Source organism: Lutjanus erythropterus, chromosome 10 (genome assembly GCF_056507025.1).
Source record: "Lutjanus erythropterus isolate fLutEry1 chromosome 10, fLutEry1.hap2, whole genome shotgun sequence".
Taxonomy (NCBI): Eukaryota; Metazoa; Chordata; class Actinopteri; order Lutjaniformes; family Lutjanidae; genus Lutjanus; species Lutjanus erythropterus.
Window position 1 is genome coordinate 25,528,063 of NC_139326.1, and position 14,611 is coordinate 25,542,673.

Genomic DNA, 14,611 nt, shown 5'->3' on the forward strand with positions numbered 1-14,611 from the left:
ATGTCCTTATGTGCATCAAAAGAGTTGTAATTGTTCCTCCTGTCTATACATTTCAGCAGAAGGTAATATGATGCTTCAGCTGTTTGAGTGAGTAAAGTCCAGTAAAAATCTTCCAGAGTTCGGGTTTTTAGTATCCTCTAGTTAGTTTCCTCTTTTGTTTCCAGAGTTTTCTTGCTGAGCAGTGGTGGAGGGATAGTAACACTGGGTCTCTTCATTTGTTGTGTAACTTTGGAAGAAACCCAGTTAATTTGTCAAACTCAGACTGCTGAAGCTTCACATTAGCTTTGGTTGAACTGTGAAATGAATTTTTTCACCAAATGAGGACTGCGGATTTAGTCCCCCATGATTTACGCTTAAAGGGCAGCGCTTTATTTTCATGCAAGTACTGTGAACCTATTCTTCAATTCAATTCAAATCACTTTATTTTACCTGAGAGGCCATTGCAGGGTATTGTGTGAAGAAAAATAACTAAATTCACCTGCATCTCAACAGGATTTACACTGGACACACAATAATACACATACAAACTAAGACATATACCCACCTGCATCTCAACAGAATTTTTAGTACGGGGCACCCAAAGCCAACATTAAAAGAATTTGTGCAAGTGCTGGAAATTCCCGAATTTTAATGTGGTGTTTACTAGGTTTTAAAAGTGCTTGGATTTTAGATAGAGTGCTTGAAACTGCTTGGAACTGCATCATGCAGCTTCTTACAGCTTTTTGAGCTGCAGTAGTCAAGGGTCTCCAACACATTTACAATTTCAGGCCAAACAAATGGTAACTTCAGCATTTTTCAACCTGGAGCTTAATTTGCATGTATTTGTGCCTCAGTGATTAATGGAAACTACAATTTTGAAAATCATTCAGGCAAGCCCGCATGTAATGCAGCTAATGTAAACAGCAGCTTATTATTACAGGTTACCTTATTAGTATTTACCATTAACATTGTGTCTTTAACAACACGTCATTACTGCTTTATTTTTCTTTGATGTCAACTCAGTTGCTGTAATGACACAGTATGCACAATGTTCCAGTTTAAAATCTTGACAAATATATGCAATATTGGGTACCTCTTTATATTTATTAAAACCTCTGATGGTTAAAATGAAATTAATAGAGGTTGATGTTTACTCATTTTGGAGAGTCAAAAATGTCCATAGTTGAAGAAACACCCTCAAGTCAGTGTTTTGTATCGGCGCAGCCAAGTTATAGGACAGGCTACCAAATCTACTTACAGGTAGGTGACACATCTTGAAACATGATACTTTTCCTTTAATTTGTCACCCCTCTGTAGAATGCAATACCAAAACATAATTTTGGTTGTATATAGTGCAATAGTATCTAATTTCATGTATAAAAATATTTAATTTACTACAGCTGTAAGGTGCTGGAAAAGCTGGAAAATGCACCTTGAAAATGCTTGAAACGTGCTTGAATTTAACTTTGGAAAAGGTGCAGAAAGTCTACAATAGAATCACCTATATCTCAACAACATGGGATTTACAGCAAAGGTACATTAAATTAAAGCCAACAGATCACTCTCAACCACAAGAGAAAAGTTTAAGCCACCCCTATATTAAAGGGACGATTCATCCAAAAAAAGAAAATTCGTTATATAGACACCCTCATGCAAGAATCGAAAGTCGGATTTAGTTTTTTAGGCATTAAAAAACAGCTGGAGTTGATATATCCCAGCCTGTGATAGGCTTAAGCCCACCTTAAACACAAAACCCCCCCAAAATAAAGTTCGCCATCACATTGCTTATTCTATAAGTAAACATATCTGCGTTCCCTGTACACCTAAATATATATATTATTTTCATAGTTTATCCATCCTAGCTAACATTTTTCAGACTGGTTACAGTAGAAAAACATAAATGTTAGACAGCCTTACAGTGGAGTGCATTCTGCATTAAAAACATGAGTGATTGTTTAAGCAAATCCAGTATAACACAATTATCTAAACCGTCAACTATGAAAATAAGACCCAGTTGTAAGAGCCCACCCCACCCCACCCCACTGTGTGTTTGGTTAGCACTGCCGGTCACGGCACGGCTCCACCTAATTCAGTTAGGATCCATTACAGTTACTTTAAGTTTGAGAGAGAGGTCTTCATGAGGACAAATGTTGAGTGAATTTAATGTTTTTTTTCAGTTGAGACTTAAAACAATGCAACCTCATAATGGCAAAGCACATAATGTCTTGTTCTAAGACAGAAAATACAGCAGACAATTTAGCACATTCACATTTTATTTCCCATGTTCACTCTTAGCTTCAGCTTTCTGCGTTACAATCCAACTTAAAATGAGTTGCTATCTCTGCTTGTTTACTTCCAAACAAACATAAAGCAAAAGTAGCTCAGCATCGTGTCGACGTAAACCGCTACGGACAAACAGATATAACAGCACACACAACTCTCAGAGGGTACAGACATTATTTCACATCATATATCCATCACACACACACACACACACACACAGAACAAGGACCTCAGTGGGTCTGTACGATGTCCATGAGAAAGTAGACAGAAAATGAGGGAATGAAAGAGGACAGAGGGAACAAGAGAGAAAATGATTGAGGGAAGAAGAGTGTGAGGGGATAATCAAATTGAAAGAAGAAACACACAATAAGAGTATTAGCTGAGCTGAGTAATGGAATAACTTAAAACTCCTGCACACGCACACACAGGCACTGACACTTACACTCATACACTCAAAATGCCTCATATACATACAGGTTTCCATCCCAGAAACAATACTTAATAAATTACAAAATAAAAACACCAGAAAATAGCCATTCGCTAACTGTACAAATGCAACAGAAATGTACCTCATCTTCATAAACAAATAAAGAAATAATGGAACACGCTACTTTATACTCTCAATATGAAGCACCATCTGTTATGTATGCATGGGTCTCTCCTAGGCAAATCCACAAAATGTACACACAGATTGGAGGACAAAGGATAAAAAGGAAACAAAATTCCAGTATAATTGTTTAAAACATCACAGCAATGTTACCATCAGCTTTGGGCTGAGCTCTGAGAACTTCAAACTAATGAGGTGACTGAAGTTGAGGTTTGCAAACTGTGACATTGTAAAGTGATGCTTCACTCTCATTCAGTTTGTTTTGTGTGTATAGTGTATATCCAAAGTGCAAAAGGGTTTTCTGCTCTCTGCAGCTCATGCGTTTTGTTCATTACTTCTTTGTCTAACGCTATAATACTGTCTATCATTAAGAACAATGAAAACACCAACTGTGCGTGTGGATATTTTACATTCCATCTTAATGTTTTTACTGTTATTGACCTAGAAACTGAAACCAAACCTGTGTTAGTTAGTTCATGGTGTGATTACAGTATATCTGCATTTCATGTTTTGTTCTGTACAAGGTGTGTCTTGATAAAGATGTGGACATTCTACATTTGAGTGATATAAATAGTCTTAGTTTTGGATAAAGCAAGGCAAGCAGCACATGGATGATCAGGCCATGTGCACTGCAGCGGAAGGAAGGAGGGAGAGGAAGTGAGGTCACAACTCAAGTTAGGTAAATCTGAGTAGATTTTCTACATGGGTCACCTGGGATGATTAAAGAGATAGAATGGATTATTTTACGTGGGGTAGTATGAGGTACTTATTAATAGTCAGTGCATTACCTACAGTAGATGCTTGTCGGCACGCCACCAGTTAGGAGAAGTAGAGAGGGACACCAGCACAGAAGCCAAGCAATGTACTGCTGTAGACAGGGTCACAACAAAATATAGTAACTTAAAGAAGGTGAAAAATTCACTTTATGTGTATGCTATATTTAGAGTATTTTCACCACTTTACTTTGACATCAGACAGCTTTTTCTGATGGGAAACTGCTATTTTATAAGCCAAATATTGCTCTCTCCAAACCAACCAAACTCTACAGACAAAATCAGTCATTTAACCTTGCAGAAGTTGCTGGAGTTGCTGACCTACTGCTGCCTCGACCTGTTAGTTTGTTTTTGTTGTTGCGTGCCTTCAGTGTATTAAAATGATAGTTCAGATTGATTGAAGTCAAATAATACCACAAATAATCTAAGGGATTGAGGTTGACAAGCAACTCCAGTGTCCTGTGGTAAAATTACTGATTTCACCCATGAAGTTTGGTTGGTTTGGTGGTTTCCCATCATAAAAGGCTGCAAGACAGCAAAGAAGAGCAGTTAAAATATTTAAAAGAAACTATTCTAAATATAACGTACCCTTAAACTGATATTGAGTTTTTTAGGTGGACCTTTTTTTAGTGGCTAAAATACATTTTGCTGCTGACTCTGTCTCCAGCAGTACACTGCTTAGTTTCCATGATAGTGCCCCTGTCTGCTTCTCCAAACTGGGGGTGTGCCGACTGGCATTTACCAAAGTTATTATACATCAAGTTCCTCATACAACCCATTATTCAAGAATCTGAACTATTCCTTTAACCAGCAGCTTGGTCCTCCCTGCATTTAGACACCTTGGCTTGTCAGAAAAAAGGAAGGGAGGAGGCAAGCAACAAACTACACCAGGAAGGCCCAAATCAACAGAAGGAGTCAAAAGTTAAAGTGCAGGGTGAGACAACAGAAAGGAACAAAAAGCAAAATAAGAAGGCAGGTTGGTTGGATCTCCTAGCTGGTCAGTGGGGGGAGATCCAGTTTCCCTCAGTCACCAGGAGTGTTTTTTTTAATCAAAACAAATGGTCACAAGTGAGAGAGGTTTGAAAAACAGTACCTAGAGAAGCCACAGGCTCTGTTACACTACCACAGCCCTGTCAGGTAGCTTAAGTGTAAGACCGGCTGTGAAAAATGAGCAAGTGGGTGAGGGTTCAAGTTAAGGATCGGCGGTGCCTTCTGTTTGCTGCTCTGGCTAGCTATATGTGAATCTCAGAGGCTATGTGGTGTCTGAGGTCAGGGGTTACAGTTCAGCAAGGAGATAATATGACGGTGAAAGGTGAGAACATTCGTTGAAGTCTTTGAAGTGAAAGGCAGGTGGAGTACGCACCTTTAGGAGCAACACAGTTGGGGAAAGAGAACCCGCGTGGTGCCATTGTAGTCTATGTACCATAATTAAGTGTCTATACAATAGGGTCTTGTGTAAATCTAAGTTACTTAATCACCAATCAAAGTGAGAAGTATGGGGTTCTGACTACTTTACCTGTGAAATCTTTCATTTTAGATCAGCTAACAATCCAAACACTAGCTGGTTTTAAGCTCAGATTGCCAGGTAACAAGGAGATAAACACCTCAGCATTAGTCCCTGTGATTTGTCTCAGAGTCCGACAGGTGATCGTGATTATCGGGACTCTCGTGGACTTCGTTGCCATGTTCGTTTTCGGGCTCGGCGTCCTCATCGTTGCTCTCTGCGCTGTAGTCTATGGCCTCCAGAAAGGACGGCTCGTCCTCCTCCATCACATAGGTGGTAGGGCTGCTGCTGAAAAACAGAACAGACGTTTCTCGGTGAGTTGATTATGTGAATACATCTGTGAAAAAAATGCTGTATCTACATCATATAAGCTTTTCAGGGCTTTAGAAAGGCGCACTGCACTATTGATGCCTATGGATATTTTAAAGGGATAGTTTTTATCATTAGGGGTTGTATGAGATATTTACCAATAGTCAGTCTATTACCTACAGTAGACCTCAGCCCAGCCCCAGCAGAGAGAGCACCAGAACGGAAGCTAAGAAATGTACTGCTATGGACAGGGTCAGCAGGAAAATTTTGTTTATTTTATTATTTTGTATTTTAGCCAATGGAAAAGGTCCACCCAATTAAAAAAATCTACATCATCTTAAGTGTCCACTATATTTAAAAAGGTAAGGTAAAATGACCACTTTTGCCCATGGAGTTTGGTTGGTTTGAAAAGAGCAATATTTGGTTTTATAAACAGGAGTTTCCTATTGGAAAAGACTGTCTGATGTCAAAGTAAAGCAGTGAAGATATTCCAAATATAGGCTACAGTGTGTTTTGTTGTTGACCCTGTCGACAACAGTACATCACCAGCTTTCATTTTGGTACTCCTCTCTGCTTCTCCAAAGTGCTGTGCCAACTAGAATCTACTTCGGGTAACACAGGGACTATTGACAGTACCTTCTACAACCCCACTTCAAATAATTCAAATTATGCCTTTAAATTACAAAATGTATTTCTTCATGAACTATTTTAAAAAATACACAAAAAGTAAATAAACAAATTTACAACATTTATATGGGTACTTTTTAACAAACACATATCATCACCCACTGCATAGCACATGATCATCAATCAGCTCCCTTTTACTCTGAGCTGAACTCAGAGTCACTAAGAGCTCTCTGATTTCACAGAGTAAAACACTAAAGAAAATGCATTTGAAATGGGTTTCATGGTCCTTGAAAATACGCTGTTGAGAAGCCCATTTTTTGAAAGCACAAACCAAACAGCACGAGGCGTTCATACAAAATGTAGGATTGTTAATTTACCCGTTTACTTGGGTAAATAGTGTCTTTGCTTTATGATGTGTTTAATTAGGAAAAATGGACATGAAGCCTGTGATCTTAGAGCTTAACATTTTTACATCTGATGAAATCATGACTGCTGTAATAGTAGGGCAAGGAACAGATGATTATTTTGCTTGATATGATTAAAAAAAAAAAAAAAACAATTTGCAATTACTTTGACAGATATACTGATTGCAATATGATTCATGATTAGTGGGAATAATCATTTTTGCATCACAATTTTCATTTTCATTGAAAAATCTATTAAATTCATAATGATGTGACATGTGTTTGGGTCTTCACCAAACAAACATGCTGTCTTACATCTGGAGAACGAAATAATGTGATATTAATAATATTTTGATTAACTGTGCAGCCCGAATCAAAACTTCATGGATTCAGTATCTAAACAGGAAAAAGCAGTAAATCTTTGATTTTGAGAAGGTGGAACCAGACAATGTTTGGCATTTCTTCTTAAATGATTAACGATTCATTATCAAAATTATTGCAGATTTTTTTTGTGTTGCTCAGCTAATTAAGTAACTCCTTAAACTCTAAACAATAGCCAAACAAAATATATAAAATAAAATACAAACATTTTAGTTTTACAAAACTCATCAACATCAGACAATGAATCTACTACAATACATTAGACATTGAAATATATTTTAAAATCATAACAGAACAGAAGCTGGAAACAAACTGTGCTTGTGTGCTCTGACTGGTGAAGCTTTTTTTTCCTGTGGGTCTTAATGGTTAAATGGTTGCTGGTTCTTTGAGGTTTTAGTGGCTTTAGTGGGTTTTTAATGGTGTTAATGGTCTGAAATGTGATCCCAGTGAGACAGTCGATCAGGGGGCTCAGACAATGATCTCCCACCAAGCTCAGCAGTGTGTGAGTGCAGGAGGGAGAGACAGAGGGAGAAATGGTGCGTCAGTATATGTACAGTAAATGTGTATGTCTGTGGTAGTGTGTGTGTGTGTGTGTGTGTGTGTGTGTGTGTGTAATGATGTGGATGGACAGAATATTGTCCAACAGTTAATGAGAGTTGTGAGTCAACCATTACAGGCCATTATAGAAAAAACAAACCCAATCTCCTTTCTTTGGGTTACATTTTCTGTACCCACCGTCTCTGTATACAGACCATCTTCATATACAGATCCATCTACATTACCTTCATTCGCATGTGGATAAACATCTCTTTCTGTCTTCTTTACACTCACACAGAAACACACCCATGCCCGTATCCACCCATTTACTCAGTCCGAGACACCCAGTTATTTGCAGACGCCTCCCAATGGCCACAATATCATTGTTGTGATGACCTATTAAACGGTAAGTGGTACCACACCGGGACCCATGCATAAAACCATAAAGCCAAGACGGAGAGCAACCAATCCCAAAGGATCCTCACGCAAACACACACAAGCACCAGAACACTTCTGGAGTCCCTTAATGATCAGACACATAAATGATAAATGAATATATCAATATGAGAGTAGAGTAGGTTATAGGAGAGAGACTGGGAGACACAGAGACAGGAGCATTAAGTGGTTTTGTGTTTGAAGCCATTCTTTCAAATCAACTGCTTTAACAAATCTGTGGCACAGAGCAGACAATGCTGACGTTTTAAAAAAGAAATTAAGATAACCTTGGTGGTCACAGCTTTGGTTAGTCCAAGTTTAATAATTTATTTGCGGCTTTGAACCGAAGCACTATCTAATCTATATGGACTTCATATTTCAGAACAGGGAATTTTAATAGAGTTGATTTGATACACAGTAAAGCTACGTGGTCATTTGTTAGGATGTACAAGAGTAGACTCATTGTTTGAAGTCCTTTCTTAAAATATGGATGAAGGTTCAAGAAACATTCTTGAATGAGTCTCCTATTTAGATTTTGGTCACATTTTAAGAGTTAAAAATTAATTTCCTCTACATTATAACCCTTATATTGACTAGTCCTAGTTTTAGCAAGTACACTGTGTGTTTATAACTTATACCATTCTATTTATTGGGGTTAAATAAAGTAAGAAAAAAACATTAAACAGAACTGCCCATGCACAGCCACTGTTTACTGTTAGAATCACTGCATTAGTTTCCTCGCCCTTGATTGCCGTCACTGAACAGACCAACATGGACGCCCAAACAGAACACCTGAACCATCCACTGTGCTTCTCCCTCAATGATGTGGAGGCACAAAGTATCATTTCACAGCAGTCTCTCTTTAAAATTGACAACAAAAACCCAACAGTAAATCTAAACCCAGAGGGCTGAGAAGGAATGAGAAACCCGCAGTGAATCAAGACCCTCAGTTTAGAAAGAAGTGGGAACAGATTTTAAACAACTACTCATTAGATCTGACTTTATTAATTATTGAACAAACTAAGCAAAAGCTTTTGAAACTTAAGACTTACAGTAGTTACAAGAACTGGGAACACTGCTAAAGAACCGTATGGACACCATTAATCTCACTGAAAGAAGAACTGGCAAGCTTTGGCTCAACAAAGGGTCTACAAAATGAAGAAGTATAAATGAGATGTGGAGGATTATAGAGGAGGAATTGGTACAACTGGACACCTATTTGGAAAGCTGATACACAACGCAGACAGAAACCAAGACGCTGACACACAACATTCACTCCTAATTAAAGCCACAATTAAGTAATTTTAGTGTGCAGTGGTTAATTCTGATCTTCAGAAAAAAACATTTCAAGTAAGGATAATAAAATATCTTTTTAGTACTGGCAGTATGGCAATTTCCCACAGCCAAGTCTGACATCTAAAAACGGCTTATCTTATCTAAACAGCCTAAACCCCAAAGATAATCAATTTACAGTAAAACAGAGAAAAGTAGAAAATCCTCACACTAGAGAAGCTGGATCCAGACAATGTTTGCCATTTTTCCACAATAAATACCAAAAATTATTTCTTTTCTGATGAATGATTAATAGACTAAAATTTTAAGAACTAATTTAAAGGGAGCAATTGGTTGACTTTACAGTTATTATAATTATTTTTACACACACAGCACAAACACTGAGGAAATAAAACCAAAGTTACCCTTGGTTTGTGTAAGACTTGTCTATACTATGTGAAAAGAGAAAGAGGAGAGAGAGACCGCAATATGAAGTCGTGAACTCAGAGACAGTAATCAAGATGAACGCTCTAATGAATCACTGATAATACTCTTGTACAAAGCAAACATGGTGTGACAAGAGATATAAACAGGGTGAAGATACATGGTACTGTTTTGACTGGTGAGATTACCATTTGTGTTACAGCTGAACATATTCAGTGCTGCCACCCCTAAATGCACTGGCACTTAAGTGGATGAGGACATGCTCTGACACTGATCACTTTAATATATTTCTCTGCTACTTTGTGCTAATGTATTCAGGCTACAAGCAACGGTGCAGGAAGGAATTCTACTAGTGAGCATGTTCCATGTGCGTTTAATTCACGCGGTACCAAACTGTGCCATCGACTGCTCCCTGTGGCCCTGAAAAACCTCACTGTGTAGGTGTAAATGGTTTTTATCAACAAAAAAAGATCTTGTGGCTGTTTTACGCTCTCTTAGAGAAATAATGACACTGCTGACAATTATTCATACCCATTCCCCTCTCACTCCAGAGTTTTCATTATATTCATCACACACTGATAGAATTTCAATGATGCTCACAGCAGACCTGTACAAATGCAGGCCTTCATTTGTTTCTTGAGTAGTGCTTCAGAAGAGATCCGAAGTGACTGTCACACCGTTGAGTATCAGTGCCAAGGGGGAACGTGTCTAGCGGTAAGAAGTGTTTTGTGCAGATAAAAAAAAAAAAAAGTCTGTAACCATTTTCCAGGTAGAAAACACTTCTAAAAACTTGTATCTTGTGAAGGTTGCATGAGGATAAAAACACTGTACCTACACTGCTGAGCGAGAAAAAAATTCTGAAATCTGAAAAACACATTAATGACTGTAGTGTAGCGTAGTCCCAGACTTTAACTGCGTGTGGTTGGTTTGTGAACTTCAAATCACTGCTTTTCATCTCAAGGCCCTGCTCAGACCTGATATTAACATGCATCTTGGGTTTTCCGATCATGAGTGGACAGCTTTAATTACAGGCGTGAATGAACCCAGGACAAATTTGTGATCCAAACACTCAGACCACATTCGGAAGTGGTCAGGGCCGCATGTGACCACATTCTTTTAGCACTGTATTTGCAGTGTGTCCTAGGCCACACTGAATAACCGCCTACCTAGCTGACATCCTGTAAGTACATCATTTGGTTCACTGACATCAGGGTTTCTCAACTTTTTTACACTGTGTACGACTTCAGAAAATTCACTCCAACTGAATCTAAATTTGAGGCAGCTCAACTTATATCTCCTTACTCTTTAGCACGGTTTCGTGTTGTGGACACTTCACTGGCACGTCTGAAGTAGCCACTAGCACCTGTGACCAGTTCACTGTCTTCCACTTCATTTTCAACAGGGCTGCTCAAAATATTCTCCTCCTGATCTGCGTTTCTCTTTCTAATAGTTCCAGTTTGGAGCTGCAATTGCAGTGCATCTAGCCCGCCATCACAGTGGACATTCTGACATGTTTTCATGTACCACTGAAGAGTGCGCACGTACCACCAGTGTTACATGTACCACAGTTTAAGTTATTTCTTTGTTCGTGTGAAAAACATTGGGCCTCATACAAGAAAATTTTCATATTCTTATCTTTCAAAATATATATATAAATATTCAAAATATGAGAAAATTGATGAATGCTACATATTCTCCTAAATCACACATACACATGACTTAAGAACAAATCTGTTCATAAGTGTGGTTCTTGCACATGGCCCATTGTATATGTACGTGTATCTGTTTGTCTCAGTATTTTAATGGTTACAACTGTTGAACCACAAGTTAAAAAACATTTAATCATTTGTGCCTTGTAGTAAATTCAGCCTTTAATGCAATACATTTAGTTGTTTCTCACCTTGTAAAAAAAAAAAGGGTCCTGGATGCACATTTATACTTTCTCTAACTCAGTCATGAATGCCTTTTTTTTGGTGTCTAAGATGTGAAAACATCAGACACAGGCCTTTTCCACCAACATGGAGCCTGTTCCATTTCCAACACCTTATTCTCAACCATTCTGAGCATTTGCCCCCAAAATAAACTGGTTCAGAACCTGAAAAATTGGTTCCCAGCTGGAACCACAAAATAACAGGATTTCCTTGGGACCCCAAGTGGGCGTGTAATATTCCACAGGTTGTTGTGCAGCGCCCTCTATTGATGACATCCTTGATTTCAATGGTTGCAAGGCTTTTGAATGGAATCAGTTCAAGAATCAGAGCAAATTTGGTGGATAAGGGCTGACAGTACATCCTGCTTATAGTTAAAGTATAAAATCCAAGCACATCAGAGCATCTCTGTCAGGCTGCTTACAGCCCAGGTCAAATGTGAGGCTCATATAGGCTGATATAGAGGTTTAGTGATGCAATTTTCTTAAAGAAAAAAAAATACAGACAGTAATGGACATTCAAGTAACAGACAGCCCTATGTTTATTGCCTATAGAGCAGGGAAGTGAGATCCATTCACAAGTGGTCACTGGAGACGCATTGTAATGCCTAGTGTGAACTCACATACTTAGAGCTATCCACTTGGGATCAGATCTTCCAGGACGCATGTTAATACCAGCTCTGAACAGTCTCTAAAGAGCAAATCACAGCATCTGTGTGCACCCACATACACCACGTGTTGTGGCTTGCGTGTGACTTTGCAGGATGCTCCACTTTACTAACCTGACCACTTTAGACTGTGTCCCAATGATGTCACTCTCCAAATCCAGCAGGTGTTGATGGTTGCGAAGCCCCGTCAGCCTCTTGAGTCTCAGCAGGGCCACACAGAACTGAGCTCCCATCTCCTCGAGCTCTCTAGTGCCGATCTGAAGACCCTGTGAAGAGAACATGAACATGCATATCAAAGAGAATATAAAATACTAACATGTTCACGCACAAAAACATCACAGTCACACAAACGTGCTTCCAACATGCAGCCAAATTCCAAAAATAATTTCAAAGCTCTAACACAAATCTGCTTTAAAATGGCTGCTGAGGTTTTTTATAGCTGCTCTGGGGCCTGGGGACGGAGCCGTTGTCCATCTTCAAACACCCCAATTCTCAATGCTGGGAAGCACTCGCTGAGGAAACTTTTCATGTGGGAACATGATAATATATTTCATTTGCAGGAAGCACACATTCAAACGCCTGTGCTCTCACACCTGCAACCCTAACAAAGTCTTCACAGCTCGGCACGGTCATACAAGTAAATGAATACTCACCCAGGGATGGACTCACACACAGACACACAGACACACACAGACACACAGCTTACCCCCCGACTCAACCCAAAAACTTTCATGTTCCTTTTTCCCCAGAGCGGAGCTAGGAACATCTGAAGTTGGCTTGGCCACAGAGATATGCAGCCTGAATTCAGCAGTAATTCCTGCACATCTGGACAAATACTTCCACATAAACTGGGGGGGGGGGTGCTAATCAGTGCCAAAACGGCATCCCTAGACTGCCTCTGGATATGAAAGATGTTGACACTGGCAGAATTTAGGCGGAAGGAAATCAGCTGGGATGGAAGGACAGAGGGAGAAGAAGACGAAAGGGACGCAAGGGGGTCAAAAGAAATGAGGAGAAAAGACAAAGGTGAAGCAAAGAGAAAGAGGAAAATGGACTGCAGCTCCACCTGGTGGACATCTGGAGATTTATAGGAGCATCTCCTCACTTACAAGGGCTGGACGCAATAAAACACCAGTACAATGTGATAAAACTGATTAAACATTAGCCAAATAATTAGTTCCCTGAATAATATTATTTTTACATAAAAAATCACAAAAGACTCCTATTGCACTCTCTTTTAAATCCATTAAAATGCCTTTATTGCCACAGCATGGATATGTTGAACATTAAAACAAACTAAGACATGTTTTGGCACCAAGCCTTTGTCAGGAACCTTTTTTCACTTCTTGGCGAAGGCTTGATCCGAAAACACACTGGTGTTTGTTTGTTTAACGTCTAAGATAACCATGCTGTGGCAATAAAAGTATTTTAATGGTTTTAAAAGAGAGTGTCTTGGAGTTCTTTGGATTTTGCGTACACATATGTCCCTATCCAAAGACAATCAAATAAATTTTGAGTCTGGGAAGAGATCCTACCCAAACATTTTTAAATGTCAAGATTTCATCTGACAAGAATGCATTCCCATCCCACACCGCAGCCTGTTAATTAGCATGTACGCAAATAATAAAATCTTCTGGGCCCCCTGTTTGCTGAACATAAACTGTAACATACCCAGCCTTTGTTTGAAACTCTTTCCCTGTCTCTATCCCCTTTCCTGTCATGTCTTTCTACTGTATCTGTAAGAAAAGGCACAAAATGCTACAAAAATGTATAAATAAGACATTAGAAGCAGCACAAAGGGAGTGTTTATATGCAGGTAATTGTATTGAACTGACATTGGTCATACTAGTCTTTTTCGTGCATATTCTATAAACAAAATAAAATACATGCTTACCTTATATTTGCCCTGGTCACAACCACAGAGTGTGCTCTCCATGGTGTAGCTGCGCTGGACTCCTATCTCTCTCCATACAACTACGCGGGCAGTTGACTCTTTGGAGCGCTCCACAACAAAACTGCAGCTCGCCATGCTGAATGCTGGAGCAATCTGGGACAGGATCTTAGGAAGTGCCTAAAAACACACAAAATGTTTAAGTGTTTTTGTGTGGGTGCATGTGTGTGTGCCTTAGTGCATCTGAGGGCAGGTGATAAAGAACATTTTATAGTAGGGACAAATAACTGTGTCCAACAAAGACAGGTTTATGTACAGAGCAGTTACTTGGGAAAACAAGAGTATTGACTGCTGCAATCCAAAATGTTTGCTGCGGGCTTGTAGCCTGAAGCTACTCGTCCACTAGGAAACTTTGTATTGAACTTGCTTCTTTATTAGCATTCAGCTCAGTGAGAAATATTTTTTGCATTCCCAGATGCAGACAGAAAAAACAACCCGATCTTGACCTGACCAGCTTGACTGGTGAATGCAGGAGATAAAATCCTCCCCTGCTGCAGAGTAAAATTCAAG

The 14,611-nt window shown here is 39.1% G+C and overlaps 1 protein-coding gene across 5 annotated transcripts in view; it reads right to left on the reverse strand.

The window, feature by feature from the left end:
• Positions 1 to 5,123: 5,123 nt before the first annotated feature.
• agtpbp1 (ATP/GTP binding carboxypeptidase 1) overlaps positions 5,124 to 14,611 on the reverse strand; it is a 38,505-nt gene continuing 29,017 nt past the window's right edge. For 4 of the 5 annotated variants that reach the window (XM_084728775.1, XM_084728779.1, XM_084728776.1 and 1 more), the window contains 3 exons: positions 14,045 to 14,221; positions 12,265 to 12,416; positions 5,124 to 5,434 (listed from right to left, as the gene is read on the reverse strand). In XM_084728775.1, the coding sequence (XP_084584901.1) occupies positions 5,254 to 5,434; positions 12,265 to 12,416; positions 14,045 to 14,221 (510 nt within the window). In that variant the 3' untranslated portion in view covers positions 5,124 to 5,253. The remainder of the gene's footprint in view (positions 5,435 to 12,264; positions 12,417 to 14,044; positions 14,222 to 14,611) is intronic. The other variant, XM_084728777.1, reaches the window with a different exon arrangement.